The 25,606-nt window shown below is 52.1% G+C and overlaps 1 protein-coding gene across 1 annotated transcript; it reads right to left on the bottom strand.

The window, feature by feature from the left end:
* On the bottom strand, window positions 1–25,094 carry LOC125951866 (uncharacterized). The gene is made up of 7 exons (XM_049681010.1): window positions 23,784–25,094; window positions 7,340–8,099; window positions 4,626–4,839; window positions 3,674–4,551; window positions 1,724–2,199; window positions 1,508–1,633; window positions 1–1,005 (listed from the first exon to the last, which is right to left on the bottom strand). Exons 1-7 carry the CDS (start codon window positions 23,802–23,804, stop codon window positions 58–60), a joined length of 3,423 nt encoding a protein of 1,140 aa, XP_049536967.1. The 5' UTR covers window positions 23,805–25,094; the 3' UTR covers window positions 1–57.
* Window positions 25,095–25,606: the final 512 nt, after the last annotated feature.

The raw sequence follows: 25,606 nt of genomic DNA, 5'->3' as shown, positions 1-25,606 counted from the left end.
TTTGGTGTCTATCGCTGCCTCTTCACCCCTCTCTCTCTCTCGCCCCCCCTCGTTTCCTCATGTGACGGTGGCTGCGATCGTGTCCCGTATCCAGGGCGTGTTGGGTGTCACCTTGTCGTACATGCGGGGCCGCTCGATACCGTTCGGTGCGCAGGCGATGCGCCACGAGCTCAGCCCGACCAGGGCCCAGCGCCGGTCGCTGGGCAACAGGCAGACAACGGGGCTGCCCGCGAACTCCTCCTCGCTGCAGTCCGGCTTGTGGTAGGCCGATTCCGCGCACAGGCTGTTAACCGTCGCGATCGAGATGTTCTCGCACGGTGACATATCGATCAGCTTCAGCTGGACCCGCTGCAGGTGATCCCGCTGGCGGGACCAGCCGAGCGTGTTACAGTTGCTCCACTGGCCCTGCTTACCACCGCGCGTCACCTGCTGGTAAGGGAGGAGCGCGGAGGCAGGGCCGTTCGGTGTGGCACCACCACCAACACCACCACCGGAGCCAATGTAGTTGAGGGCAGAAATGTAGCTGGTCGTTTGGGGTGAGTTGGCGGGCAGCGGATAGCTCGAGATGGTACCGCTCGTCTGCTGCTGCTGCTGTTGCTGGCCAGCACTAGCCGCCTCGGCCAGCGGCACCTGGTACTGCTCGTCGGCAAAGTCCGCACTGTACTGGTTGACGTACTTGGCGGCCTCGTTCAGATCGCCGTACTCGTCACCGATCACCTCAACGCCGTCGCCCGGCATCTCGAAGTACTGCCGGTACTCCTTGAGTTTGGTTGCGTGGTGGTTGGTTGCCGGTTTGCTGCTGCTGCTGCTGCCCATCTTCGTGGAGTACTTCTCGGCGTGCGGTGTCGGTGTGACGGCGTTCTCACTCGACCGGTCGATCGGTTCCTTCCGCTGCGGGATATCGGGCAGGCAGATCGGTCGGACAAAGTCCGAATAGACGACCGGCGTCTCGAGCCGTACCATCGCTGCCGTGCTGCCCTCGACCGGTGACTTTACCATGCCAATCTAATCGCGGCGGGAAAAAGGAGAAGGTTAGATTTTCGAATCGAAACTACAGCCCACATTTGATTCATCACTTTGCGAACTGTTTTTTTTTCGATGTTACGATGTTTTTTGCGGTCAACTTTCAGGACGTCTGGCAAACACTATTCAGTAGTACAGTAACGAATTATGGTTCCGAGACCCAAATGATTAATTCACAATTAAATGCTGAAAGGGCTTTAATATCGATAGCTTTGATTTTGACTGTTGTGATTTTTCAGTAATAATAACTAACACGCTTCAAATTCCGTCACGATTAACTTTTGTTTGGGAAAAATTCTCACCAAAAAGGCTTTTGTACGGCGTTAAACAATATGATTAGCTATCTCTGGAGAAAAAAAATTGCCAGCGGACGGACGAGAGGTTTAGAAATGATAGCAGTTTAAATTTGGTTGCAGTTTTTTTGCCCCACGTTTTGTTTTTTTTTGTAAGTCAAACGGCGCTGGAGCTGGCACAGTGCACTTACAATTCGGCGTCGCTGCGTCCAGGGTGCGTTGGAGGAGAGCCGAACGGCACCGAAGACGGCGATCCAGGTGGCCTTCGGTTGACCCTGGAAGCAGGATTCCGTCGTAAGGACCCAATCCTTTGACACCTATATCAGCAGAGAGATAGAAAGAGAGAGAGAGAAAGTTAAATCCGGTCGGTCCGGACAATTCATAGCATAGGACCGCGGCAGACCTACCAGTGTGCCATCGCAGACGTGCGTATCGGAGCGCAGGAGCGCCACATGCCACGGCCAATCGCCCGGTGTCGCCATCTTGGACAGACCGAGACCCCCGGTGGCGGCCGGTGGATGGGCGGACTGGACGCCACACTCCAGGTGACTGCAGGCGACGTACAGTGACTGTTTGCTCTGGCATTGTGTCCGCACGAACGAGATCTCGGAGGCGCGTGGATCCAGGACCCGCACGTAGCTCGTGTTCGGTTCGGTATCGTTCCGGATCTCGGAGTAATCGACGCGCTCGTAACCGAGCGCCTTGCACAGCGATTCGGCGACCGTGTTGCGCACGTACTCGTTCGACTCCATGCCGACGGAGCACAGCTTACCGGTGGTGCCCTTCTCCGAGAAGACGGCGTAACCCTCGGAGTAGAACCGGGGCCGGAACGGGACGATCGGGGGCGGGAAGGTAAGGAAGTTGACCTGCGGTGAGATCGACACTGCACACAGGGAGAGAGCGAGAGAGAGAGTGAGAGGTGAGATTAACTTAGTATATTAGGATGGTTCAGGGGACAGAGTAACCGTTAATATCTGGCCGCACAAAAAAGGGTCATATCGCAGCCAAAAAATGACGTATAAAGAAAAGGAAAAGGTGTCATTTTGTAGGTTTTCTTATTGCCTTTCATAAAAAATATTGATGAAAATTATTCATCAGTTTTTTATATGACTTTTTCCACTTTTACTTTGGCATCACCCAAAAATGTAATTTGCACGGCACTGTAGGTCACATTGTTATTACATTTCAGGTTGTTTTTACATTTCTGATATACCTTTTAAGTTTCCTTGTGATATTTGCTCAATAGAAATAGCTATTTTCCAGCTTTTATGACCTAAAAATCTCTTTTAAAAATATTTTCAATTGGTGGAATCACCAGGTGAGAGAAGCCCAGGAGTGTTCAATTTAATTTTGTTTGCAAAATCGGGCGCATTAGTTACACTCTAGGCGCGCTGCAATGATTAAGGGGGGGCTTCGGTATTTTATTTAAATTCTTCGCATTTACTTTTTACAATTTTTTATGAGTGCTTATCCTTTCAAGAGTATTGTGTGAAATTTTGGCATCAATCGAAGCAAAACTGACAAAGATATGGATTTTTGAAAAACCGCCTTTCATACAAGGCTCAATGCATCTCGCGACTTTAAGTGGGGCTTCGGTATTTTATTTCAATCCTCGCATTTACTTTTTACATTTTTTCATGAATGCTTATCCTTTCAAGAGTATTGTGTGAAATTTTGGGATCAATCGAAGCAAAACTGACAAAGATATGAATTTTTGAAAATCAATCTTTCATATAAGGCTTAAAGCGTTTCGCGACTTTAAATCGCGTTTTCCCAAAAACCAACGTTTTCATTGTCGGTGCCCATCGTATCATGAAAACTACTGGACCCATCGATTTGAAATTTTGAACACCTAATCTGCACACTATTTGCCAGGTGGCCCCGTCGAGTTTTTATAAAAATTGTTGATACTTTTTTTCGAATATTTTTTTAAATTATGTAGAGTGTCGTTTTTTGAGGCAACATCGAGAGAAGCATCACTTTTTCAACGTCAAAAATCTGCCAAAAATCGAAAAATGTGAAATTTAACAAAAACTCGACGGGGCTACCTGCATGAACTCATAATCTAACAAAAGAATATTCATTTGTATATTTCTGATGACCCAGTACGTGAAAAAGTACATTTTTGCAAACTTGCCTTTCTAGATTGGATGCCATGAACGTAGTTTTGAACAAATCTTTCCCAAAATGGAACCAAATATTCTTGAAAAGTTGTAGTTTTAAATGAGATTATTTAAAAAAAAATTAAGTTGACTGGTTTCTTCACTAAAAATCGTCAAAATGAAGCCCTTTTCTGACCCGAAGTAACCAAAGGGCGGCCAAATATTAATGGAACAGTGAAAGCTTTCTGTACTTACGGCAATCCTTCTCGTCGCTCCCATCGGGACAGTCCAGTTTGCCATCGCAGCGGGCATTCCGGGCATAGCAGGCACGGCTGCGACCGCACGAGATCGCACCGTACGCACAGAACGTGCAGGTGTTCTCATCCGACAGATCGGCACAGTCGGCGACACCGTCGCAGAGACGGGACGACAGCGCGTTCGCCTGCAGCTCCCCGGTGCAGCCCGGTTTGCTGTGGCACGACTGAATACCGGTCGACTCCGGGAACCGCTCGCAGTCCAGGGCACGGCGGATGCGCTCCGGCAACCGTTCGCCACAGCCCGCCCAGAACGCCTGGCAGTACTGGCGGCAGACGGTGCCCGGTACCGGTTCCTCGACCGATCGGTGCTCGCACGGTGGCTGCAGCAACCGGCAGACGAAATCGAACGCCTGCCGGAAACACTCGGCATCGACCAGCTCCCGGAACGTGATCAGATCGGCTTCGACCTCCTCCAGCGTACCGTGGCCGAGGTAGTTCGGGTAGGTCGTAACGTTATAGCCAACCGACCGGCAGTAACCGAGCCGCAAAGGTTCACACTTCCGCACCGGTGGCCGCACCGTCACGCTTGACGTCGTGTCCGCCGGTCCCCCACCAGCACCACCACCGCCCGGTACGACCGAATCCTTGCCACCGAGCGGTGACGAGGCGGACGTACCGACCAGGTCGTCCTCCGTGCCCGACACCTCCTTGATGACCAGGCTGGTCGGGTCGATGGTGAGATTCCGGAAGTACTTCCGCTCCTGCCCGCTGATCTCCTCCATCAGGATCGCGTGCAGATCGGCCGCCGACACGAGCTCGGCGTACGGATCGAAGTAGAGCGCAAAATGGAGCGTCAGATCCCCCGGTTCGTCATTGCTATTGCGAAGAAGAAGAAGGTAGTAGTAGATGTAGTACTGCGGTATGTAGTAGCCGGTTGCGAGTGTACCTACCCGTCCAGTGCCAGTATCTCGCTGCCCTCGAACGGTTCCCGCAGGTCCGAGCGGCGCATGATCAGATTGATGCGCTCCCGGTAGTCCCGGGCCCGGTGCTGGAACCGGAGCGTCTTCTGGTCGGCCAGCTCCGGCGTCCACCGGTCACCCTCGATCACGCGTAACCGGGCGCGGAATATCCGATCCGGCAGCGGTTCCGGTCGCAGGTACGTATCTGGGAAAGTACATAGGAAAACGTCAATAGGGGTGCCAGGCCGGTCTCCATCTTTAATTTTGTATTTTTTATAGGTTGTCAGCACTGTTATTGACAACCGTGGCAAGTTTCACGTCAAAATATTCACTAGCGTTTGAGATACGTATTTTTTTGTCAACTGCTAACAGTGAATTCTTCGTTTTTGCCATCGTCGCTAGTTTTTAAACAAAGAATTTGCATTAACAATATTTTTTTCTGCTGCGAATATACCAATGCGAATGGTACGGAATGCCTTTAGTGACGATACTACATCAAAAATAAATCAACAAAAAAAAAATCAAAGATTTGGTGTTGAAAAACCGTCGATAAACAACAAGAGACTTTGCTGATGATGATTGTCATATCCAACATATCCGCTAATTACATTTGTAAGGATGTCTTTTCATCTCCAGCGCATCAGACGCTCGATTACGATAATGCACCATAGCTCACACTTCGTTGGTTTTTTCTGTGACTTTTTTGCCAAAATGTTTTTACTACTAATCGTTCCAATAAAACCCAATGGCCAAGTTTCCCGATCATGCCGATCCGATTTACGGTTCTACAGCTACGGTTCGCTGTCACCAACGCGTTCAATTTCCGGGAAGGTGATTGGTTCGGGGCGGTATCGAAAGTGAAAAGCCCCCCCCCCCCCCAATTTGACGCAGATGACGCACTGCTTGGACGCTTTCCTTCATCTTCTTATGTCTCTCTCTCTCTCTCTCTCTCTCTCTCTCTCTCTCTCTCTCTCTCTCTCTCTCTTTCTTGCTCTCTGTATCTCGTAGCGCCGATGAAAGTGAAATCCGCCAGCTTATCATTTTCCTATTGGGGAAATTAAAATAATAGAAAAAATTAAACCTATCTCGCAACATGCATACACACACACACACATACACATACACATATACACACACAGAAACGCGCGCGCGCGCATCTATAATCGTGCGGAGAAGAAGAAAGTTCATTTTCCCCAATTGGTGTGTCGCGCAAACTAACCCCCCACATCGCACACATACAGGAGGAGGAGTAAGGGGGGAGGAGGGGTAAGGGGCCACCGACATCATCGCTTTCGGTTTCTCCTCCTTCCCGCATTTCGATGCGCGCATAGACGCTCCTCCATTTGACATTTAACAGATCGCCTTTCGGCAAGGCCATTCAGCACTCTCTCTCTCCCTCTTGGATGAAGAGAAGCAGGAGGAGGAGGAGGAGCAGAAGATGGTGGAACAGCGAGCGTGATAGAGACAGAGCAAACGGGTTTTCAGGCGGACGGAGCATAAAAGAAGCTCGTGTTAAGCATAGCCGCATAATATAGGAAGCGAAGAGGATGAGTTGAGATCTTTCGCGCATCGCAAAGACGCTTGTAAATTTGCCAAAACAGAGATGCGGGGGTGGGGGGAAGGAGGGGCTTGGGGGTACACAAATCATTCCCCCTTTCCGGGTACAACACTCTACCCGCTTCCTTTCCACCTTCGTTTCCTTTTTTTTGACATTTCGCGGAAAGCCAAAATGCTGCTTCTAAATGAAGCAACGCAACGCGAATGCCAGCAGATGTCACGCCTGGCACGCATTGCACACACACACACACACATGCGTGCGTGCGCACAAATACGCAGTAACACCCGAAGATGGTAACGGTAAAATGGAAAGTCTTGTGATGTGATGTGATGTGTGATGCTCACCATGCGCGCGCGTTATGTGTTTTTCCTTCCCAAATCCAACAAAAAAGGCAAACAAAAACCAAAAAGAAACAAAGAGGGGAAAGAAAGAAGAAAAACTGGGAAAACCTTGTCCACTTCAATCACGAGAAGAAGAGAGAAAGAAAAAAAGAGAGTGAAAGAGAGAGAGAGTGCGCGAGTTAAACAATCAAACAATCAAACAATCAACCAAACCAATGCCCATAAGGGCTGGCTCTGGGCGCGTGAACCGCTGAACGCACGAGGAAGCTCTCCTCTCATAACGCGCCTTCGGATCGGTTGGTTGGTTGGTTGGTTGGTTTGTTTGTTTGCCGCTTCTCTCTCCTCCTCCTCCACCTAGCTCCTAAGACCAATAGACGCCTTTCACGCGGCGTGATTTTATTTTTTACGTAAAACCACGCTTAGATCATGTGTGTGTATGTGTGAACGTGAGGAATGATAATGGAAGACAATAAAAGGCAAAGGGTTCTGATGTCATATCGGAGGGCAGTGGTGGATCCGAGACCACCAATCAATTGTTGCACGGGCAATGCAATGGTTGGCCTGAGGGTGGCCTGAGCGCCATTGTAATCGGGCCTCGCGGTTTCATCTGGAGTGCAACAACAACCCAACTCACATCCCGGTTACGGGTTACCGAAGTGGTTGAGCACTACATAACCCTTTACTGAGGTATTCATAGCATACAACAAAAAAACGCATAAAAATAAAAAAAAAATAGGAGAAGCGAACCGGGAACGGCAAAGGAGCGGTTCGCTTCGGCGGCGCTTCGGCGGCGCTTCGGCACTTACATCCAACGTAGACGATGGCACCGGCACAGAGCAGGATGAGCAGGAAGCCGGCGATCAGGGCGCAGCCACACTTCTGGTTGTCGCCGAGCTTGCGGCGCGTGAAGCGGATGTCGGAATCGCTCGACAGGACCGACTCCGCGCGGCTACTCTTCAGCTGCAGTCCGCCAGCACCCGGTGCGTTTCCACTACCGGGCACCCCGGTACCACCACCACCACCACCACCACCACGGTGGTCACCGTTGTTGCTCCGCAGGTGATGATGGTGATGGTGATGGTGATGATGGTGCGGCAGCTTTCCACCATGCTTGGACGTGACCTGACCACCTCCATGGTGGTCCACCCCACCTCCCGCCACCGCCGTACTGTTGTTGTTGTTGTTGTTGTTGTGGCCGGGGGTTGCGTGCGAGCTGCTCGAGTTGGAGTGGCGCAGTTTGCGGTCCTTCTTGGGGCTGGCCGTTAGATCGGAACCGACACTATGGTCCGTCCGTAACGCCGGCAAATGCATACCACCACCACCACCACCACCACCATGGTGCATCAGATGGGATTGCTGCTGCTGCTGCTGCTGTGGATGCTGGCTGTTGTTGTTGTTGCTGTTGTTGCTGTGGTGGTGATGATGGTGGTAGTGGTGGCCACCGGCGGCCGCCGGTGGCGGCAGCCGATCGTCGTCGTCATCGTCGAAATAGGAATCATCGTCCGGTGGTGGCGGTGGTGGTAGCGAGTCACAATCGTCCGATTCCGGGTACTTTGTACTAGGCTTCTGAAAGCGAGACAGAGAGAGAAAGAGACAGAGAGAGAGAGGAATGAATGGAGTGAACTAGAACCATTAGTGCGAGGTTCCAAGGTCGGAATGCGTCCGTGTCTTCGCCCGCTGTTGTCTGCCTTCTCCTGCGAACCGGAACGTTCCGAGAGACTGAGAGAGAGAGAGAGAGAGAGAGAGAGAGAGAGAGAGAGAGAGAGACAGAGAGAGAGAGAGAGACAGAGAGAGAGTGTCCGAGCCTTGCGAACGATGAGAACGAGCCGTGAGCCTGAGGAATGGCTGGAATGGCGTTACGGTTCGGTGCGACTACTACTGCGACTATTTCTGTTCACATTCGTCGCTTTGGACAAACAATCCAAGGGTTGCTGGGAGGGAGGAAGGGGGGGAGGGAGGGTACATTCCTAGGTGGATATACCCGGACTGCCGCTGGATGTTGCTGGAACGCAACAGCAATTTATATCAGTTGGTTAGTATTTATTGTTGAAAACAACAACAACCTGGGCGACCAATACGACGACCAATATACTACTTGGAAGCTGCGGAATCGCTTTCTCCGCGATTGCACCCCCCCCCCCTTCCCCTCTGTCATCTGAGATAGTATGTAACAGGTGGTGGTGGCAGAACTAGATTATGTGACAGACAGCTTTTGCGCAACGCTTTTGCTCCCGGTGTGACGTCCACCAGCATTTTAACGGTTAATTAATTTGGCTAATTCCTCTCCGGGTGTTTCCTAGGAGTAGTAGTAGTGGTAGTAGTAGTAGTAGTAGCCGCAGCAGCAGCAGCAGCAGCAGGAAGCCACGAAACTGAGGACCCGAGAGGCCTGCATCATGCCTAATCATCATTATACATCATCCCTTACTTTCTCTCTCTCTCTCTGTCTCTCTCTCTCTCTGCCACAAGCGCGCAACGAAGCAGAGCCGAAACACAGAAATCCGCTGCCCCAAACCACCCCAAACACCCCAGCAAACAGATCGGCGTTAAGGCGATTTGTCTTGCGAGCCATAACTGCTCGCCGCCCGCTGCTTTTGTTGTTGTTGCTGTGGATTTTCGGTTGGCGGAAAAAGAGGAGAAGGGGGGGAGGGTGGAAAGGATTAACAACAAGACAGAAAGTCCACCAGCCCCCCCCCCCGCCCCCCCCCCCATTGGGTGTTTCACCGAAACTAATTCAGCAATAAGCGCCGCCAACCCTTCTCCAATAATAATCGATTTATAGCGTTTTGTGGCCCAAATAATGCATGGTGAGGAAGAGGGGGAGGGGGGGGGGAGGGAGGCGGGGTGGACGGGGGGTTAGAGAAAGTTTGTGGCTGCGTCACTGCCGCGCCGCGAAAGACATTACAAGCTCCCGGAATGAACAAAAAAAGAGGTGTCACAAAAAAGCAAGAAAAAAAAAGAAAGACAGAGAGTAATAGAGAGAAAGAAGGAGAGAGAGCGAGAGAGAGAGAGAGTGTGTGTGAGTTCTGTAGCAGTTCGTAATACGCCCGAAAACAAACAAATATTATTAAAAAAAAACTTCGAAAGACTTCAACGGCAGGTGAGGAACGTTCTACAGAACGAAAGACTTCAACGAGACGGCAAGCGAGAAAACGAGCGGACACGCAAAAAAACAACATAAAAAAAAACAGCGAGTGGACAGAATTTTCGTTGGAATGACGCTGGAACGACGACTGCGGGCCAACGAACTCGTCAGAGTCGCCGAGCCGTCGTCAGAGACGGGGGCCTTCGACCCTTAGTGGTGGTGATGGTGGTGATGGTCCATTGCCATTTCGTTTGGGCATCGCTGCTGCTTGCGGATTGCGTCTTGCTCTTGGACTTCAATTGGCTTTGGCAAGCGCCCTCACGGATGGACCTTCGGATCAGCTGACGGTTGTTTTGGAAAGTTGCTGACTGAATACACTTCCTACTGATGGCTGGCCCAGCGACCCTTCACCCGGAGACCCACGGGGCTCTGGTGTTGTAATTGTAGATTGTTTTCGTTTTAATTAAAGTACCGAGGCCTCCCACCCTTCGTTGACCCTCGTTGTGGCGCTTCCTTTACACTCGGATGCCATCGTTCCGTTGCTGCTGCTGCTGAAGCCTTTTTGGCAAATTGCCGCCGCTGCCGCGCGCTTTTCTCACGCTCACGAGCAATTATAGGCCAGACAGACCGCAGAATAAGGTCTCTAGTAGGTGTCTCTCGAGGCCTTCAGTGAAACCCGGACACGCGCGCGCCACAAGATGACGATCCCTTTGTCCTTTTGGCCGGAGTGCGGAAGTAATTTTTGGGGCTAGCGGCGAGAACCGCAAACCGTAACCCGCGAAACGCACATACAGAACGGTAAGAGAACCGTAAGGACCGTACCCCTCCCTCAATTCCACCCCCGCAACCCCCGCAACCCAGAACTTTTCGAAACGGGATCTCAGCAACCTCAGAGCCCGCGCGCAACCCATCTGTTACCAATCTCCGGACGCAATTCGGCGGTTGCGTTGGACCCGTGCCGTTGTTCTGATTAGCATCCCCTCACTCCACCCCCTCCCCTCCCTCCTCCATCAACCACCAACCGACCCAGCAGGGGGCGTTTACCGTTTGTTATCGTCGGAGATTAGCTAATCATCCAATCAAACGCACGGTACTACCACCCACCCCCTCTGCACCACCACTCATTCGCAACTCACCTTTCGGTCATCCCAAACACCACCCCTCACACCGTGCGCTAGCTGTGCCGGTGCGCCCCACATAGGCTCTTCACGCTGTTGCTGTTGCTGCTGTTGCTGCTGTTGATGATGATGATGCTGCTCGTGGTGCAGCTGATACGGGTACTGCCAATCGATCTCATCACCACCTTCACCAGCACCACCAGCAGCAACAGCAGCAGCAGCAACCGGATCCTCTGGCAGCACCTTGGCCGATCGGACTACCTTGCCAGATTGAGGTTTTGACGCTTCGCCGGAACGCTGCGGTAGACCATCGGTTGACCTGCTGTGTAGCGGTTGCTGCTGCTGCTGCTGCGGCTGCTGCTGCTGCAAGCGTCGATGATGATGGTGGTGGTGATGGTGCCGTTGCTGCTGCTGTTGCTGCTGTTGCTGCTGTTGCTGGCCGATTCCGGCTATCGAAACCATCGCGAAGGGTTGCGGATGCGGTTAGAGTAGAGCAGTGCTGGGAGTTTTACACGAAGATGACACTCTTCCACTTCTTGTGCCGTCCTTGCTGCGGACCTCTAGCTAATCATTCCCGCAAAACAAAAAACGAAAAGTCTCTCTCTCTCTCTCTCTCGCTCGCTAGTTCTCGCCCGTTGGTTAGTAGCACGTTGTCACGGTTGTTATTTGAAGGGGTTAGGCACGCGTCGGTGTTGATTGGTCTGGGTCTGGGTTGTAGTCTGGGAGTTCTGTGAGAGATGTGTTAAAGGGCTAATCCGTGCGTTTCTCCTGCCTTTCCCGCTGGACTGTCCAGGGTGTGTGTCGTTGTTGGTCGTCGGAATTTGTTGCGTGTCGTTCAACGGGGATGCTACGGGGAAAACAAATGGAATGGAAAAAAAAGGGAATGGTGGTGAGGTGTTAGGCGCTTATGGGCATGGATGGATGGTTAAAGGGTTGTGCGAAAGGGTTGGATCACAAACCGGGGATACCTTCGGTTGTCACCTGGAGATCTACTGGTAAGGGCCGTTGACCTCAATTCTTGCTCGTGTACGTGATCATCCCTTGTGTCACGTCCTAGCGTCGGGAGACGCCACAAAAGACCAACGGGGTGCTGAGTAGTGCTGCTCGCTTTGCATGCTCTTTGCGTGCGTTGCAAAAAGGCTCTCGAAAGGAGAGGAATTTCATTTGGAAAGTAGCTGTTGTGTCCCTGTTGTGTCCGTCCGTGTGTCCACTATTTGGTGAACAAACGGTTTGTCAAACCAACAAGCAGAGAAGAGAGCAACAGCAAATCGGGACAGCTCACGAATGGTGTCATGTCGCATGTCAGTGTCAACCGGAGAAAACCGGGGCGCAAAACAAAAAAAAAAGTCAAACAAAACAATCGATCGATACGAAGGTAGCAAGCGCGCTCAGCGCTAGACCCAGACCCAGGCTATAGAACTTGCTCCGGATACCGACGACGGCGAAGGCGAAGGCGACGACGAAGACGGATGACCTTTCAGCGAAATGGCAGCCGACAATGTGGCAGTGTCGACAGCAGCAGCAGCGACGGTGTAGCAGGTGTATGCAGGTACGCCGTCTGTGTGTGTGTGTGCGCGCGCGAATAAGAAATGTCAAACGCCATTGACCGATCGACCGAGTGCACTAGTTTCTAGCGTCTTCGAGTAGTAGCAGCGGGAACGGGGTACACCGGGGGTTATGCAAATGTCATAACGCATCGGTATACACACTCACACACACTCAGACGACTCCAGTCTACATTGCGTTCTAATCAACCAATAGACACTCAGAGAGCGGGGAAATGTTATCGAGGCTAAAGCATGGCAACAGATCTATCTAGGAGTCTTGTTAGTGCCACCTGCTAGTGGAGTGGAAGCAGCGAACACGCACGCATGCACACACGCACGCACAGGCCCTTTTGCAGTGTCTCCCTCCCACTCACTGCCCTTGCGCGCGCTGCGCAGAAGAAAAACCTGCTCGAAATTCGAAAGTGAATGTACCGCGCCGATGAACTGATCGATCGGAACGCCACGCCGGAGTTGAAGTAGTGGAAGCTGCGGCTAGTACCGAGGCTAGTACCGTGTGCCTCTTCTTCTCTCCTTCTCTCTTTCTGCCTTCTTCTTTGGCGACGACGACGACGACGACATCATTAATGAGTCAAGCACGAAGGGGTCCCGAGCAGCAGCAGCAGCAGCAGCAGCTTTTGCCGGGAAAAAAGTGTGCCACCACCGCAAGAAGCCGTAATGTGGATGAGGTGTTGAGGGTTACTTTCCTTTCCTAGCTGCCTGCCTGCCTGCCTGCCTGGCGGCCGATAGCCGGTAATGTGCCGGGCCAATTGGAATGAAAGTAGCCTTGGAAAGTACGCCAACAGAAAGGAGGCACTTGGCACTTGACCAGATGCTGTAGAACGTGCTGGCGCTGGCTGTGTCCCGCCCGCAAGCAGAGTAAAGGGCGCAAAACCCTCTCTCTCACCGAACGGAATCCGGTTTTGTGCGAAAGTGAATTGCAGCGTGATATTGCAGCGCCAGCATCGCGGGCGCGTAATCGTATCAACCCGAGCATCGAATCCAGGCCCTGCCCCCTTGCACCCTTAGTCCTACTTCGACGATCGAGAGCAAGAGCAAGAGAGAGGGAGAGAGAAAGTACAAGACGTGCGTTTGCGTCCTGTGCTTCTCGTTCTCGTCGCTCGTGGGAAAGGGAAACTCGCGGTTTTTCGCTGGTTCGTGACCGTGCGGCCACCAGGACCAGGACCGCGCGTTCATAGGCAGCTCGGCTGACAGTACAGTACCAGTATCCGACAACCAATACTACTACTTTGACTATTATTATTACCACTACTACTACTACTACTACTACGATTCAGTGTTTCTATTGCTCTACTTTCGGGCTGCCGAGTACAGCTTCACAGCTCTGAGCTCCGCAGCTCACTGGAATCGTCACCAGGTGTAGGTGTGGTTGTGCATGCGCTTGCCGTTGTTGTTGTTGTTGTTGTTGTTGTTGCTGTTGCTTTACCAACCGTTTAAGCCGTTCTGTGGCTACGATTTCAACACAACACACGGCGCTGAGCTGAGCTTGGTTGGAAGGAAGCAAGAGGAGTGAGCCGGAATACCATTCCAGCAGCAGCAGCTTGACACAAACACGAAGCACAAGCACAACACGATTTACTTGGAGCCCCTGGCTGGCGCGGATGGCGAATCGAATCTAGCCGTGGCCCCCCGGGTAAATTCCATTTTCTCGCACTGTATCGTCGCCAAACGCCCTCCACTGATGTTCCAGTGGTGGTGTTCCGAGTTTTTTTTATGAGTGCTTATCCTTTCAAGAGTACTGTGTAAAATTTCGGGATCAATCGAAGCAAAACTAATAAAGATATTGATTTTTGAAAATCCGCCTTTCCCCAAAAACCCAACGTTTTCAAAGTCGGTGCCCATCGTAGCATGAAAACTACTGGACCCATCGATTTGAAATATTAAACACATAATCTGTACACTATTTGCCAGGTAGACCCGTCAAGTTTTTATAAAAATTGTTGATACTTTTTTTCGAATAAATTTTTTAATTGTGTAAAGTGTCGTTTTTTGAGGCAACAGCGAGAGAAGCATCACTTTTTCAACTTCAAAAATCTGCCAAAAATCGAAAAATGGGAAATTTAACAAAAACTCGACGGGGCTACCTGGATAAACTCATAATCTAACAGAAGAGTATTCATTTGTATATTTCTGATGACCCAGCACGTGGCTACGATGGGTACCGCAAAAAGCACCTTTTTTGCAAACATCCCTTTCTAGATTGGATGCCATGAACGTATTTTTGATCAACTCTTCCCCAAAATAGAACCAAATATTCTTGAAAAGTTGTAGTTTAAAATGACAAACACTTGAAAAAATATAATTGAATGGTTTCTCCGCTAAAAACCGTAAAAAAAAAGGCTTTTTTTATCCGAAATAACCAAAGCCTTAACACCTGTTTTAAATTCAAATACCAATCGACGACGCTATCCGCGGTGTGCAGGGCATACAGCTGGGGATGACTCCTAGCTCGATCCATCCATCGATTTGTATCGACAGCACGCTGCACCCGATACGCTTTTTTCTTTATTGCAGCTTCGGATCGATTCACAACCTAACCTCTCTCTCCGGTTGCCAACCAATACCAATGTGCGGCGCCAAACCATGGTTCATGGCGCAAATCAATCGGGCGATTGGTGGATTCCCCCGCGGGGTGGGGGTGGGGGGTGGTGGGGTTGCGCACCTGCGGGGCCAATAAACCGCGCGCGGTCTGTGCGGTGCGGTCACCGGGTACCACCGGGGTAGTGAGGGCACTCGGAGAAAGTAGCTCAACCAGCACCCGGACAAAGGGAAAACGACTCCGGCTCCGACAAACTGCCGACAAATGTAGCCGGCTGGCTGGCTGGCTGCCTGTCGAGAGTGCAAACGGTATTCGCGTTTTTGGAGATTAGTGTATAGAGCGAGAGCGCGCGCGCGCGCGAGAGAGAAAGAGAACAGTCCGTTCAATAGTGACTGATGAAAACATAGGACATGCAGATTTGTTTGCAGGCTCCATGATGATGATGATGCTGTCACCAAATAATTACAATATATCGCATTGCTAGCAACAAGGTGTGTGTTTTCTCGTGTGTGTGTGTGTGTGTGTGCGTGCAAGCGTACCGGATCGATGTCAATGATGTGCCGAATGGATGCACCTGAAGTCGTGCAACAAACTCTTGAGCAACAGCAACAGAGTTGCAGTGAGTGATGACTATGATGTAGTAGTGAGTATGACGCGCTATGTTTTACTCGAAATGCCATCGAAGGTAGATGCGCGATGCGCGAGCGAGCATGCCCGGAATGCAAACCAGTGATCGCGGTTTCGGTTTCGGAGATACCACCGGGAGAAGAGTAAGAGCGTAAGAGCAGCGCAAAGATTCAGCTTTCTGATAGCCGCACGTCCCGATCTCTGTCGGATCTGTCGTTCTCACGTCTTACTTTCGTACGAAATAAAGGTGCGAAGATTTGAGGAAGTCTTTTGGGGGTTGAGGGGAAGGGGAAGGAGGGGGAGAAGAGTGCAGCACTTGAAACACTTTTTTGTTGTAAAATCCGGAGCGAAGGAAACCGAACTAAATAGAAATAAAGATGAAGATGAAAGATGAAACCAAACGAACTCTCTCGTGTGATCTCGTGGCTCTGTCGTGTGAGAAATGTCTTACTACAGACGCTCGCTCGCTCGCTCGCTCTCCGATGGATCCTCGCAACACTATCAGCAGCGATCGATCGTGCTCGATAAGGGAAAAGCGAAGCGAAGAGGCTGCTGGCTGCGTGGCGTGCGGCGTCTAAAACACCCTCCCGGGCAACACCCTCCGAAAAAAACAACGGCCCCGAAAACAATATCAGGCCGAACAAAGACACCCCTCATGTTTTCATGCTGTAAAGGTCATAAAAAAGGGCGAAACCCTCCCCTCGTTTGGGTCTCTGGACTCGGTGGCGATGAAAATGTAAATTTTTCATCCCAACAAACGCATTGTTAGCAGACCTCCCGCCCCGCCAAAATAACCTAGGGACCCTCTATAAAGACGCAAACGCGGGCGCAGAGGTCCAGAAGACTAGACAAGGCATCTGATCGCAGCGAAAAAACACAAAAAAAACTCCCAAAATGTCCAAAAAGGGGGGGGGGGGGTGAGAAGCGAGCAGGGAAGGTAGGTCCCGTACTGTGGATCATGAGAACTACCACCCCCCCTTCTTGGGGAGTTAGCGGTACACGTGCCTTGTTGTTGTTGTTGTTGTTGGATCTCTTGTTCGAGAGCCAAGAAGACAAAATAACATTACGAAACGACATGCGATTGAGGGCCCACCACCCCCCTCATCCCCCTTCTGCAAGTGGGGTGCTTTTTCACTCCTCCACTCCCACACCCCACCCCCCCTCTCCCCACATTGCGTTCCAATTTATCCTCCTCCTTCTCCTCCCCCTAACGCCGGGGCGGGGGAGGTGAGGTTTGGGGTGCACAAAATAATCATAATAATAAACTCTATATTCGTAAACGACCATCGGAGCCACCAACCAAGCAACAGCACAACCAACTTGCAGCAACCGACGTTCTGATGTTCTGATGATGTAATTAGTTGAACCTCGCGAGTGTTGCAGGGTTGGTGTTGGTGTTGGGGGGGGAGGGGGGATGCCGACCACCCACAGCAGGGTGTCACAGTAGCACCAGGAGGAGGAGGAGGAGGGTGTGGAAGCACCACTGACCGGGACGATACTCTCTCGAGAGCTCTCTCTCTCTCTCTCTCGAGATGATGATTGAGGTTAGATTTTCGATTTCGATTGTCGAGTTGCTGTTGCTGTTGCTGTGATTGCTTTCCTCTCTCTTCGGGAGCCCGGGAACGGGATTAACGGGAAGCCAATCGCTGGTCTAGCTCTCTCTCTCTCTTCCTCTCTTTCTTTCCATCTCTCTTGCTCTCTCTCTCCTCGAGATGGTTACTCATTTACGTCAAGGCGTCAAAAGCATTTCTTTCAGGCCTTGGCCAAGCCTGTCGGAAGAAGGAAAGGTCTCAGTACCACCAAAACGAGCGTGTTTGTGTGTGTGTGTGTGTGTGTATGTGTGTGTGTGTGTGTGTGTGTGTGTGTGTGTGTGTGTGTGTGTGTGTGTGTGTGTGTGTGTGTGTGTGTGTGTGTGTGTGTGTGTGCGCGTTGTCACTCCGTTGCTACAATATCTAACAAGGCCATAGCGAGGCTGAAGGAAGGAAGGAAGGAGGGCCGAAGCTTTCGGCGGTTTCAGGGTGACCCAGTTTATCCCCCAATCCCCCCAACCCCCCTACACACCCTCCTCTGCCCTCTGGAAGGCAGTCAAGAGGAGAACACGAACAATTAGCGAGCCACGATAGGAAGGCAGCAGCTGCTGCTCGGAGTTTGAGGGGCGAGCGGGAGAAAAAGAGACATCATCAATGCCACCCTCAACCCTTGCCCCCCCCCCTCCCCCGCCCCTCTATCAACGAAGATTAATTCGAAGTTAAACCGTCGTGTATTTGATAGCATAGCTCAGCTCTCCGAAAGCATAAGCAATGACCCCCCCGGGGATGCAACAGAGAGGTGTTGTTGCTGTTGCTACACCACCCACCGCCCACCACTCTAACCCCTCGAGCATCGCCGACGATCGCCATTTCACATCCTCCATCTCATTAGCCCGTTCGCCCTCCCGAAATGAAGAAAAAATGATGATAATAATAAGGGCCTCCCCCCAAAAACGGGGGGGGGGGGGGGATTTCTCACCCTCACCCTCACCTCCTCCTACCCCCTCCTCTCCCCCAAAATATTGCGCTGCCCAGCTGTCAACATAATTAACTAATTAAGCCGAAGCAGCTGCCCCCTCCCCCCCGCTTTTCCAGTCAACCACCCACTGCTTCCCCAATTTTTCCCCCCTCCCCCACCGCGGCAACTCGACTGGACTAGAAGGCATCATCAGCAGCAGCAGCACGGTAATGATGCGTGTGATGATGTGACCACTGTGATGAGCCCGCGCTGTGTGTATGGGTGTGTGTGTGTGTGTGTGTGTGCAGGCCGGTCAACTCCGGTGCCCGGAGTCGGAGTTTACGATATCGCCGGGGGTTTGAAACCTGGAGCTGGCCACCAAGCGGCGTTTTTCGCACAAACGGCTACCTCCCCATATAACAGGAGGTATGAGGAGGTAGAAGACACCTCCCCTCCCCCCCTCTCTTCCTTCTTCTTCTTCTTTTTCTGCTTCTTCTTTTTCACCCCAAATATCCAGAGGATCGCTTGGAGTCCCATTTATGCCTACGTCATTATTATCCAAAAACCAATGAAACTGTGTAACAACCTCTCTCTCTTCTCCTCTCCTCTCCTCTTAGCACTCTCTCTCTCTCTCTCTCTCTCTCTCTCTCTCTCTCTCTCTCTGGCTGCTTTTCGCGTGCTTTTTTGTGTGCTTCTATTTTCCAAAGGAAAATCGCGATGGTTTTACTTTCTTGTTACCTGTTTCCTGTTTACTCCCCCCTGGGCGTGTGTGTGTGCACTAATATGCGCAACCAGCTCATGGGTTGTGGATGGTGGGATTGGTGGGAAGAAGCAGGAGGAGGTGGGGGAAGGGCGGCTCATTATTATAAAACGATAATCATAACGAGCATAGCCACACAACACTCCCAAGGCTTTTCCCAAGAGCAGCAGAAGAGTTACGCGGACGATCCTCGACCCCCCTCCCTCCCATGCACCCTGCCCTCTCTCCTCCATTCCGCTGTTCCAGAGCAACACAATCGGGCGGCCGCTGGGAAAACACGCGTGGCGTGGTAGCGCCGCCACACATTTTCGACGGTTTTTCTCATTAATTGTTTCAGTTCAGCTGTTCAGATTCCCCCGCCCATACCGAAAGGGTTGGGTGTGTGTTTGTACACACACACACCACAAACACACTCGGCGCCAATCACCACACAAAAGGGTGCGCTCATCATGCTCATCCCGTTCGGTAATCAATTTCCGTAACTCCCATAACGCGTAACGCCGAGACGCCGCGGCCTATTGCCCTAAACGCTCCGAGCCCCGAGAACACACGCGCACACACACACACACACACACACACGCACATTCTCCTTTCGCTACTACGCGCCATCTAGAAACATCAGAAGACGAGAAAAATGGTCAGCCAGAAGACAGTCGATCTAGATCTAGAACAGCACAGCGATGGTGCATGGTATGTAACGCTGTGTCGTAGTGCTAGTAGTAGCAGTAGCAGTAGTAGACCTGCTGCCTAAACGTCCTTCTAGTAAGAAGCTAGTTAGACTAAGAGATTGAAAAGAGGAGCGACACGCGGTCCGTTAGGGTTCCGACTGTAGACCCTTTTGCGTAAACCCCAAACAGCGTCTCTCTCTCTTCTTCTGTGGCCCTTCTGGAGGTTGTGATCCTAGCCCTGGCTTGGCCCCTTCGCTTCTCCAGCGTCGTGAACCCTTGCGCAAGGCGTGTGAAAGCTGCACGCACACACACACACACACGCGCACCTTGATGGTCCACCGATGTCGGTGTCTGCAACAGTTCCGGCTGCGGAACTGCTACTGTCGTGCTTACGCATGCATGCAAAGAAAGAAAGAAAGAAAGGGTTCTGGAGTACGTCACCAGGGAGAATGCACACGCAATGCTCACGTCACGTCACCCCCTCAACCTTCCCTTCCTCGACCCCTTCAAATGAAGAGGCAGGCATAAAAAGCCATAAAAAAAAGAGAACAGATCATAAATTGTTTTTGTGAGTGTTGTTGTTTTTTCTTTCTTTCACTTCGTTTCGCTTTCCGTTTTCGCAACATATGCTCCTCATCTTGCACTTGTGCCTCCGCACCACCTTCCTCCCCTGTGGTTTCCCGTTCGATGGGTTCGATGGACAGAGAGAGAGAGAGAAAGAAACCAATTAGCATCAAGCCACTCGAGAAATCGCTCGCGCACACACACACGTGGCGTGGCATCGCAATTACAACAGACAAACCGTCGGTGCGCCATTGCGGTTTGCATTCGCCCGCTCCAGTTCGTTTTTGGTGCACGGATGGTGGAGGACGTGCCAGAGAAGGAAGTGTTTACTGTAGCAGCAGCAGCAGCAGCAGCAGCAGCAGCAGCATCTTCCGATGCTCCCTGGCGATGACACACACACGCGACACCCGACAAGGTCCAACGCAACAGTGTTGCTGGAACCGGAACCGCCGGAACCAAGCAGGCCACCAGACTACAGACCACAGACTACAGACCAGACCAGACCTGGCGGCTTTCCCCGTGCGTGTGTCTCTCTCTCTCGTCATCATTTTCGCCACCGGGGTGTGCAATTTTCAATTTCACGGAAAAGGAAAACCACGCGCACGCACGCACGCACGCAGGCACGCGCGCGCGTTTTCCACGAGCGAGATTTTCCATCCCGATCCCGAGCGAGCGAGCGATCCGGATCGCGGGTGCGGAAGCGATCGGAAAAACCGATCGGAATGCGATGCGGAACCCAACCTCCGGGACGCCATCGCCAGGACGGACCCGTTTTGAGCAAAGTTGACGCTGCCGCTGCTTCCGCGATTCCGCGCGCTGTTTGTTTTGTTCGTTTTTAGTCAAAACCACAAAGACGACGTCGAGTCGTCGCATTCCTTGGGGACGTTAAGCCGACTTCCTCGTTCCGTTCCGTTACTGGGGGGGTGTCCAGGGCAGGGTAGGAGAAAGAGAAACGCGTCGTCGTCAACGCATTACTACTTCCTGGACGCTCTTGCGCCTTGTTTCACTCGGTGCCCGGGGTTGCAAGCTCAGCAGCAGCAGCAGCAAACAATAACAACAGCAAGCAAATATGAAGCAAAACATTCGCTGCTAGAAACGCGGCATGGTACACACACACACGCCTTCTACTACTTCTAGAGCGCTCCGTGGCGGCAATTTTGCGGCTTAACGCCGCGCAACTCCGACGGAACTCCGGACGCTAGTCCTCGAGTACCGGACCCAGATAGAAGGAGCCTGACGTGCGCTTCGCTTTTTGACCGCAAAGCTTTGTGCTGCTTTGTTTTCCTTTTTGGCCAGCCTATTTACATTTCCCATTGCTGGTAGTAGTAGCAGTAGTAGCTCTCGCACACAAAAGCGCGCCCGCTCGATCGCTCGCTGTCTGACCTACTAAATACCGTGGGGCGAAGGAGCGCTCGACCGCCTCCGGTATGCAAACAAGGCCGAAGGGAATGGTGCGCCCGCGCGCGTGTGTGTGTGTGTATGTTTGGTGGCTCTAAAATCAAATAAATAAATTGCGCTCCATTATTTGCTCAATTCCACCAACTCATGCGCTTCCTCATTGACTTACGCGTCCGTGGGCGCATCGCTGCTTAGTCAGCCTCATCTGGAGGATGAGACAGATGTTCTTTGGTTTCGCTCTCTCTCTCTCTCTAGCCAAGGGACCGCGTGTAACAGAAGACGAGGAAGGTGATGCCCGGGCATGCAGCGTGTCGAAATGTCGCGTACACTCAGAATCTCACAATCGGTGAGGGTGATGCAACGGTGGAGGGTTGAGCACCCGGGTAGGGTGGTAGAGGTTGCCCTTCGCAAAAATCAATGCAATCGGTGCGTTGCGGTGCTGCTCATCATCTCCATTCCCGGAGTGACAGGATGAGTGTTGGCGTGTTCTGTGTCTTTTTGTTGCAAAATGCCCCTTTAAGGGTTGGGGATGGAAATCGATGATGTCGTCGGTCTAATGTCGCCGCCTAATGGCTTCCACGGGTAGGTGGAGGTGGCCATACCCACAGCTCACTCGTGGGATGGTGACCTTCGGCGCCACGGACCGCTATTGAGGGACCCGAAAATGGATGACGACCTGGCGCGCGCGCGCGCGCGTCAAGCTTCAATCCATATATGGCACAATGGCTCCTCTACTCCGGGGCTCCTGCATCGGCACAATCGGATCGAGAAGAAAGTGGAGAAAAACGCGAGCTGCCCGTCACCCGGGTAGTCCCTCTGCTCGCACACGTACTCGGGGGCTACTATAATCTCGCTGTATCACTTTCCCTTCCCCCTCCGGGTGGAAAACAGGGAACGGAGCAGTGCGAGAGAAAAACCACCAAGTAGTCCCCACTTGGAACTTGGAACCGGAAGTTTCGATGCCGCGCGTTCAAGAACTGTACTTTCGATCCAACACACATACATGCACACAGGAGGAGGAGGACGAGACTGGACAGCCGGCGCTTTCCCTTTTTTCTCCCGGGATTCGTGACGCGCAAAGCGGACGCGTCACCAATGTACGCTGAGGGCTGAGGCGGTACACACACACATGACACACTTAAATGGCAAAATCGCCGTCGTCGTCGTCGGCAAAAATCCCGTGGCCGCTGGGGTTCGCTGTAGCTGAGCTATTAACTCTCTCGCGAACTGCCTCATTCTCGCCGTCAGAACTCCAGATAATCCATCAGGTGTGGTCCACGCTTCAATGAGATGATCTGCTCTAGATGCTCTCTCTCTCTCTCTCAGATCTCAGAGGTCTCGAACACACATATTAGTGGTCCCCGTGCTCTAGATAGTGTTTTTGTAGATGCAAAGTAAAGGGCAAAGAAAAGTCTCATCGCATCGCATATTATCTTCGACGACGCCACTTTTCTACAATGGTTATGTATACGGTATATCCCTCAGTTCGCAGTGTCAGCGTATGAGTTGTCATTAGATGCGGGGACTACAGACAGATACAGATAGATTCCAGCACAGCTAGGCCAGCAGTTTGGTTTTGCGGTACAAAAAAAAAACAACAAAAACAACGGGTTGGGTTGATGACTGATGATGATCCGTTTCGTTCTTGGAAGGTTCCCAGGAAAGGGTTATCATGCAAGATGCAAGAGATTCGAGTTCGGTTCGAATCGGGCGAGGACCCTCGGCAATTAGGAACGATCCCGGAACGGAGGACAAGCGAAAGGGGTGATGCAGCTGCAGCCCACATGGTGGCCTCGTCCTTGCCTTTATCGAGCAGCATCCCGGATGCGAAAAGGATCCCCGCATGCTGGATGTGTATGGAGCCATCGACCTATGCCTACCTGCCTCCCACAATGACCCCGATAATGGGTGGGGGGGCGGGAGTTGAACGGCCCAGAAAAGGGTCCCAGACCTTCGCGGAAGATCGGAAGGATGTCAAGCATTGCTTCTGCGCGAACCAGGTCAAAGAACCGCCCTGTGAGACACTCTAACCACCTTCCCATCTCCTCTTTCCTCGCGCTCAGCTCGTGATGATGAAGTTAAAGCGTGATCCAGCGTGTAAAGACGTTCGAAAGGAAAACAATTAGAGCTCGGCATCCCCCCAAAAAAAAAAAAAAAAAAAAAACCCCATCAGCACCCGGTCAGATCCCACGGCCGTGGTGGCAATCAGACCACAAAAACCAGAACCACAGCGTGCGATCCACGCGCGGTACCGCTGCCCGCTCGACCCAGTTTTGCGCTGGCTCGCCAGCGCTGGCGCGCCCGATCGCCAGAGATTCGCTAATTGGCCACACCCGAACGGCTTAATCAACGGGGTGGGAGGGAAGGTGGTCAAGAAAGCTTTCCTCCCCCCGGAGGAAGGGGTTTCGGTTTGGTTTGGACCGGGTAGTCCGTGACACTCACCTCAAGCATGTTGATCCGCATCGTTCTCGTGGTCAATGGTGGTGGGCGTCCAGTGCCTGCATCTGCAGTCTGCAAGTCTGCAGCAAGTAGTAGCCGTCCCAGGCCAGTACTCCCCTGGACTCCAACTGAATCTGTTCCTTCTTTCCTCTCTCTCTCTCTCTCTCTCTCTCTCTCTCTCTGCTGCACACGACGCACTCCTCACAGACAACGGCAACACGCTACGCCAAATTATTGCTGCTCGGTTGATCACGTTGCGGTTGATCTCGGTGGGTGATGATGATGATGATGATGATGATTATAGCGAGGTTGAGGAGGGCCGTTGTGATGGCTAACTCTTTTAGCTCTCGTTCACTGCTATACTTCGCACTACACCGATTACTACCCGACCTACAGACGGACGGACCGCGGCCAAACACAAGCCACAGTCGTGTTCTCGGACTGCAACCCGGAGTGTCCTGGGGATGTCGTCAGCGGCGAATCGTCACCGCCACGAGCGCCACTCTTTCGCCCCCCAAAAGGCCGTTTGCAGGTGAAGCGAGCGAGCGAGCGAGCTAGCGCTGGAGAAATTGGTTGCTAAGGGAGAAGCTAACAGCATCACCGCAACTGCAGCTGACTGGTGCCTACCTCTGCCCGCGTTGGCCCTGGCCACTGCCCTAGCGCTCTAGCGCAATTAATTCGAGGTTTCTTTTCGAACACGCCTTTTGCCGCCTGCTATTTCTCCTACTCGCGGCTCGCTACTCGCTGGGCTCGCGGCGCGCAGGCCAAGCCAGCCAGCGTTTTCCCGAACTTCCGCTCCTCCGCTTCCCACACTTCCACCCTTCCTTTTAACGTATACTTGCGCGCGCACACACACACACGCACGCACGCACGCACGCACACGAGCACGCACGATGTTATCTTGCACTTTCTTTATCGCGCCGTGGCCGTGAAGCCGAAGATCGACCTCGAAAAAAATCGCCCAAGAGCCCCGGTTTTGTCCCAAACGGCACCGCGCGGACCGCGAAAGCGAGAAAATGGAGGGCGAGAAGGGAGGCACGAAGGGGGAGTGATAATAGGATGCGGGGAAATGGCAAAACACACGCGGTCGCGATCTCGTATGCAAACGCGGGGAGGTCTACTTGTGCCACCTTGATCGCTGATATGCTGCTGCTGCTGCTGCTGCTGTTTCTTGAAAGCTTCACTCGGTCCGGTGGGGGTTGCCGTTACCGTTCACGTGCGGCGATCGCAGGAGAGTGAAACTGCTCCACTCGAAACTCGAAGCTCGTGGCTGCCACACTGGTGTGTAGCTGGACCCGGACTGTGCTGGATGATCATGTTGCCTTTGCCGGTGGCGTCTTAAGTTGTTGGAGAATGGCTTGGTGAAGAGAGAGAGAGAGAGAGAGAGAGAGAGCGCGCGCGCGAGAGAGAAACCTGATGAAAGTGTGAGCCTCGGGTGTGTGCGCGGTTGTAGGACGCGATCGTGAACGGCCGCGACATTTTACACAAACCAACTGAGCAACGTCGGCTGAGGTTTTTCAATTGATTGGTGGCATAAATGTTGTTCAGGTGAAGCTGGAAGGTAAAAGTGATTACACGAATGTGATAGAACATGTCCTCGTTCACGCTATTTCTCCCTCTCTCTCTCTCTTTCTCTTTCTCTCTGTTTCTCTCTCGCTCGTCTCTGTTTGGTTGGAATACTAAAATACAAGTTTGAAACAAATGTTAGTGTTATTATCTAGCTCGTTGTCAGCTAGCTAGGGAAAAAGAATTCAATATTCAAGAAGCAGCTAAAGAACTGACGCTGCCGTACTTACAGAAGACCCATGCCGTTAGATTCTTTCGTG

This window comes from Anopheles darlingi, chromosome X (genome assembly GCF_943734745.1).
Source record: "Anopheles darlingi chromosome X, idAnoDarlMG_H_01, whole genome shotgun sequence".
Classification (NCBI taxonomy): domain Eukaryota; kingdom Metazoa; phylum Arthropoda; class Insecta; order Diptera; family Culicidae; genus Anopheles; species Anopheles darlingi.
This window is presented reverse-complemented; position numbering and strand designations above follow the sequence as displayed.